The sequence below is a fragment of the Salvelinus namaycush genome, chromosome 1, assembly GCF_016432855.1.
Source record: "Salvelinus namaycush isolate Seneca chromosome 1, SaNama_1.0, whole genome shotgun sequence".
NCBI lineage: Eukaryota > Metazoa > Chordata > Actinopteri > Salmoniformes > Salmonidae > Salvelinus > Salvelinus namaycush.
Window position 1 is genome coordinate 82,766,016 of NC_052307.1, and position 6,580 is coordinate 82,772,595.

General features: G+C 40.1%; 1 protein-coding gene across 1 annotated transcript; it reads left to right on the forward strand.

Moving 5' to 3' along the window:
* Positions 1–1,061: 1,061 nt before the first annotated feature.
* Positions 1,062–4,416, forward strand: LOC120057145 (iroquois-class homeodomain protein irx-3-like). The gene is made up of 4 exons (XM_039005605.1): positions 1,062–1,426; positions 2,064–3,105; positions 3,645–3,711; positions 4,069–4,416. Exons 1-4 carry the CDS (start codon positions 1,211–1,213, stop codon positions 4,121–4,123), a joined length of 1,380 nt encoding a protein of 459 aa, XP_038861533.1. The 5' UTR covers positions 1,062–1,210; the 3' UTR covers positions 4,124–4,416.
* The last annotated feature ends 2,164 nt before the right edge of the window (positions 4,417–6,580 follow it).

Below are 6,580 nucleotides of genomic sequence, written 5' to 3' on the forward strand. Positions count from 1 at the left end.
CCTATCCTGTTTACAAATAGCTATGGCTTTCCGTACAACATGAATAACATCAGTGAATATTAAATCAATTAAACCACTTGCAATTATTATTATTATCATTACTACTATTATTAGGCTATTATTATTATTGTTATTATTATTATCCTCATCATCATCGTTATTTTCTAACACTATTATTATTTACATCAACATTATTTGTGTTGTTGTTGTTCATGTAAAATATTTCTTTACCTCAATGTTTTAGTTTCCAGTGTATCACTTTAAATGTATATCCACCACAGTACACAACGTGTTAATTACTTATCGTTGCCATTGTTGACGCTAACACTTTGCATTCATTAACAGCGCAGGCGGTAATCAGCCATGCAGCTTTTCATTTCTTGACAACTTTCTCTCTGAAGTCAAATGGTTACATGCTAACTGTTTGATGTCCCAAATTAAAAGAGTGATTTGAGTCCGATCCGCTTGCCACTTGTTAGAAGCGTCCGCAACGGTGTAAAACGGTGTAAGAAAACACAACTTGACCATAGACTTCTAGCATACGTGAGTCCAAATCACTCGATACCGGTAAACAACATACATTTCTTAGGTCTTTCTTTCCAGTGGACATGCCTTAACTGAGTCGCGGCTGTACATACTTGAGACACATGCATTAGAAGAAAACTGGAGACACTAGGCTTATGTGAAGTTAATCACTCAACAACATTGAAATATTTACTATTTGTGCAAATGACCACAAATTGTGAATTAACACTAAAATGGAGTAGGGCTCAGGCGAACAAATAACAAATTAAATGATTGGCGAGCCATCAAATGAGATTTGAAAACCATTCAAATAAGAGATCGCGACGTCAGTGCACTTATCCAGGGGAAATACAGGAGAGAGAGAGAGGCGCGCGCGGCAGAGCGAGAGTGTGTATAGGGGGTGAGATTTGAGAAATGGGAGGGGCTTCTAAACGACTAGAAATGTCAATCAGAGCAAAGAGTCGCAATAATCTAAGGCAATCTGTAAGGACCTGACCTTAGTCTATCCAGATCAATAGGGAAGTGAAGGAGGAAGGCGCAATCGGATCGTTTACACTGGCTGTTTTTGAGGAAATATAGACTTCCCTTACACTTTGTTGTACTCACTGTAAAGTGGATATCGCAGTACGCACCGCGAGGGCGATTCTCTGCTTTTTGTGATTGCAGGAGACTTTTTTCTACGACCATGTCTTTCCCGCAGCTGGGATATCAGTACATCCGACCGATATACCCACCGGAGCGCCAGGGTATCAGCAATGCCCGAGCCGGGACGGAGTTGAGCCCGTCCGGGGCACTCTCAAACGTTCTCTCAACTATGTATGGATCACCTTTCGCCGCAGCAGCACAGGGCTATGGAGCATTTCTGCCCTATTCAAACGATATATCAATTTTCAATCAATTGGTGAGTGCCTTTGCTAATTTATGCCTCTGGTTTGATTCATTTGCTTTTCCCCCCATCCAGACTAAAAAAGAGAAAGGGCGCAGTGACGTTACGTTATTGAGACAATGATCCATTCAGGACGTAACAAGAAGACTCGTTGGTGAACTTTATTATTGACTCCTTTTTTGTAAAAAGTTAAAGTAGCTAAAAAGTAGCACTATAACTGAAATGCCAGTCGAAAACCTATGTTTAGACCACTAGAAAATAAAGAAAACAACTGAAATCAAACGCAATATATTGCATTGGATCTTACAGAGGTTAAAAGTGTGGATACATGCATCTTGAAATACATTGAAATGTTTTTGCAATTGGTAGTGAAGTGTTATAAATCAAATCGTTTTGTCGCGAACAGAAATTGTGCGTAACAAATAAAAATGTGTAACTTTTACATATGGTAATGATTTTGTTAGTCGTAAACGCAGAAATCACAGGTCCTATGTGAAGAAATATACATGTGGTGATACTGGCTTTATATTGCATATATTAGCCTATATGATTTTGTCCTATTTAACATAAAGTAGAATTTCATTTTGCAAACTTCATTAATCTATCATAATATCTCACACATCCCATTGGGTCTCTGCTCTTTGTCTTTTAGGGTGCCCAGTATGAGTTGAAAGACAGTCCAGGCGTACAAGGACACCCAGGATTTGCCCACCATCACCCAGCGTTTTACCCATATGGCCAGTATCAGTTTGGTGACCCGTCCAGACCCAAAAATGCGACCAGGGAGAGTACGAGCACACTGAAGGCCTGGCTGAGCGAGCACCGTAAGAACCCCTACCCCACCAAGGGGGAGAAGATCATGCTGGCCATCATCACCAAAATGACCCTCACCCAAGTTTCCACCTGGTTCGCCAACGCCAGGAGGAGGCTAAAGAAGGAGAACAAGATGACCTGGACTCCCCGGAGCCGCACAGACGAAGAGGGAAATGTTTACAACAGTGATCACGAGGAGGGAGAGGAAGGGGACAAGAGGGAGGATGAGGAAGAGATTGATTTAGAAAATATCGACACGGAAAATATCGAGAATAAGGACGACTTGGATGATCAGGATGACCTACACGCTGATTTAAAATTAGATGGTAGAAGCGACTCTGAGATTTCAGACGGCTATGAGGATTTACAAGGGCCCGATCAGAGATTTCTGAAGGCTGTAGTGAAGGAGGGCAAAGACATTCACGTGGACCGGGGCGAGCACTTCCACCACCATCACTCTTTTGAAATGAAAGCTTCACAACCGAATGTCGATCAACTGAAACTGAATCCGGTGTCCATCAACTCGCCCCCATCAGAAAATAACGCGGCCCCGGTCCAAAAGCCAAAGATTTGGTCTTTGGCGGAGACAGCAACAACCCCTGACAATCCCCGCAAATCTCCACAAATGAATGGCAGCAACACAGTTGGGCCCGCGGCCCAGACCATAATCAGCCCTCACCATAGACTCATCTCTTGTCCTGTTGGAAAAATCCAGAACTGGACAAACCGAGCTTTTTCTGCCCACCAGCTCGCATTACTGAACTCTAACCATTACCTTGGACTGGCGAACCAGGCTTCGGCTAACGGGCTCGCCCTCTACAGCAGGCAGCAACACCAACACACGCAGGACAAGAGTCATAGCTCAGACACAGCCGTCACAGGTACATGTCACCAACACTGAGGCTGGCGAGCCTGACTGTATAACAAACTGTTCATTATTACTCTATTTCAGACTTTCCTTATCCCTCTTTAACGCTATAGCCGACTTAAATAGGCCTGTTCTGGACAGACATTTTGAGGCCGTAAAGACGATCATAAAAAGTGTGTTTCCATGCTGTCGTTTATGTGACAGAATAAGGTGGCGTTGAAGCTTTGAACTGGGGGAATACAGACAGAGGTGGTCGAAATAAAAGGCCGAAGTCGTTGGTTTTTAATGTTATTATCAGCTGGTTTATTGTGAGAATAGATTATCATTCATGTCCGAAAATTATTTTTAAATTCAGCAGTTGGTCCCATATTTCTTTGTCACATACCTACTTCAGTATTGTACGTGCTTGTACTTAACCCGTGACTGACGTGAAGATCCCCAGGCAGTAAAATAAAGTATAGACTAAATTCACTGCAACAGTGCTGTGCTCTAGTTATAGACAGGAAAATGAATGCATTTTTTAAATGTATTTTATTGCCATTATTATTTCAGAGAGATCTAGTGCCTTGGAAGCAGAGAAAAGGTTGTTAAAAACAGCCTTCCACCCAGTTCATAGACGGTAAGAGACTGTCATCTTTATTTTATTTGGATATATTATTTTTGATGCACATCCTATTTTATCGTTGACTACCACATTTACTCAAACTGTAGCCCTTGCGTCGTATTTGTAGGACATCGAATAGATGGATTCCTCCGTGCTTGTGTTATTTCATTTAGGCCTCAAAATTATATTTGCATATTTGTCATGCAAAAATCCCAGCTCAAATTTACAACATTGGTTCAGGCTCTAATTTTTCAAAAGTAATCTTCACTTTATATCAGTTTACTTTTCAAGCAATTCATTACCTTGCAGTTGTAGGTTATTATTATTTTCCCTTTGCTGAGTGTATTTATTTTCTTGACCCGTGTGTTGCAGGCCTCAGAATCAACTCGAAGCAGCCATGGTTCTATCAGCTCTCGCCTCCTCCTAGACTTTGACTTTTGCTCTTTCTTTTTATGATTTATTTTAATCTGTTGTAAGGAATGTAAAATAAGAATAATACATCTGTGTATACTTACCTTGTAAGCATGTCCTGTGTAAACCTGCTAATGTAATAATGTATGAACCAGTAGTCTGTGAGTTTTCTTTTTCTTTTTGTAAGTTCTGTGAGGATTTGATGTTCAAAATGTTTTGTATATAAAGTTAAGAAAATGTACATACTTGTGAACCAAATTGTACAAGAAAGTCTATATTTTGGCTAATAAATGAACTGCTGCAACTTTATTCAAATCGCTTGTGATTTTTGGGAAGATGTTTGTGTGATGATTGTTTGTGAAAGGAGAATTAGTTGTTGTGGGCGTTAGATGTTACGAATTAGATTTTGAAGTGGTGCAGAATTGCAGTGCTTTGCTTTTTGCACGTGTGTGTGTCTGTCTGCGTGGCCTACGGCGAATAGGCTTCATCGTACTTGGTTGTGATAAGTAAATATTCTAGCAGGATTTGAGGCATTTTCATATGAGGGACTTAAGAGTAATTAGCTGACTATTGCATCGTACATTTGGATATTCATGTTCTGGGATTATCCTTATTGAGGCGTAACAGCCGAATTAAAATGAATAATTCTTTCATTAATTTTCGTCTGAAATTGTATGGCATATGAAGAGAAATTATGTAGGCCTACTGACTATTTGAATATTTGGATGGAACTATTTTGGACTGAGAGGTTAAACATCGTAAAGGCTGGCTATGCGTAAATGGGTTGTGGTGTTGTATGTACGATGCAATCTCAGTTCGCGTGTAATATTTGTGTTAGGCCTACTACATGTTTTTTTTATGCATCTTGAATTTGGTCAGCCGTTGTGGGCTGCACTGCTAACCATATGCCACCAATACATTGTGATATCATTTATTTATGTTTGTTTCAACATCTAAGATCATTTGCATGTCAGAAGCGTTGTGAGATAAAGTTTATGTAAAGTTGGAGTTGGAGCTCCCTCTACAGTCAAATCTAGTCACCATCGCCGATTCTGCGGTCTGGAAAAGACAGGGATAGGGATATTTCTCTGGTTTTCAATACGAAATCTTTGTTCAAAGCAGACTTACATAAATCACAACTTTGTATTGTAATTATTAATATGTAATCAAGCTATTGAAAAATTATTTTTAAATAGGCCCATCGTAAAAGCGTTTGTCATGTTTTGGCATGCATTAAAATACATTCTTCTCCAGCGTTACACTCAATTGACCTAAAATGGTTTAGGGATATGATAATTGCATTCTTAACAATTAATAGATCAATATTTTTTATATGACCTTTATTTGTACATATTAACTTGGGAAATGTTCCTGCTGCATAATCACCATTGTTAATGAACAAGCCACATAAACAAATATAAAATAAATGGGGCGCATATTCACAAAATTCGTTTTTTCGGTAGCCTTTACTTTAGTTTTTCCCCTCTCAGTTTATTTCACTTCACAAAAAAGTATTAAACGTTTAAATTGTACATTTCAACCCCCTCTTCAAAATGGTTAAAGTTGTTGTAGGCCTATGACAATTTCCCCAACTTGTCAAGGAAAGAAAAAACAGGCTAGGCCTACTGCAAAAAAAATCAACAAGAAAAAACATTACATCCTATCGAATTTGCGTCATGTTTACAGTCAAGTGTGCAGTGAAATTAAGCGCAGATTTCGAAATAGAAACGAAATACGTGAAAATAAGACACTTTTGTAAATTTATGAATCTGTTTGAATTAGCCAATTAAATAGTCTTCTTCAAAAACCTACATTGTTTTTCCTAGAAAATAGAAAAATACAGACAATATGGCTTCAAATTGTATGGGGAGCCCCAGATTTCCTTTTTTTCTCTTTGTTGAAGTTAAAAAATTCATACAAATGGCGCATTATGTCACACATTCCACCAATTGAGCGTGTTTTGGGTTGATTGGCCAATGGAGAGCAGGACCGCTTTGTTTTCAGGGCTCGCTCTGGGATGGTTACATAGCAGCGCAACACAACAGACAGAAAAGCCCAACATTTCCAACGGGCATTCGAGGCTGTGCTTAGAGACCCAGCCGGGGGAGAAAGCTTTGGACCGGGGCTTGGTATTCTACTAAGTAGGCTGGCCTTCTCGCGCTCCTCTCACCATGCTGCCTTCCTGTCCAATCAATTATTTTCCTGAAAGCCCTCTATCTAACTGCGCGCGCACTATGCATATTCATAAGTCACAGCGGCTAGTTGTGACACTGATTGATGTAATCATTTTTCTGGTTTGTGCCCACTTTCACTCGGAAACGCACCAGCACCACGAGCTCTGGCTGCACCGCGCGGCGCAGGAAGTAACACAGAGAGAGTGACCAGCATTCGCCTATCACCGATGACCCACTTAAAACACATAGCACAGGTCACGAGAGAGAACGCGCTTCCCATACCAATAAATATGCCCAAA

Bases quoted from the DNA above. Each gene is read 5' to 3' on its own strand.
- LOC120057145 (XM_039005605.1), top strand. From the start codon at position 1,211: ATGTCTTTCCCGCAGCTGGGATATCAGTACATCCGACCGATATACCCA. The intron at 3,106-3,644 runs GTACATGTCACC...TTATTATTTCAG, and splicing joins CTCAGACACAGCCGTCACAG to AGAGATCTAGTGCCTTGGAA. The intron at 3,712-4,068 runs GTAAGAGACTGT...CGTGTGTTGCAG, and splicing joins TTCCACCCAGTTCATAGACG to GCCTCAGAATCAACTCGAAG.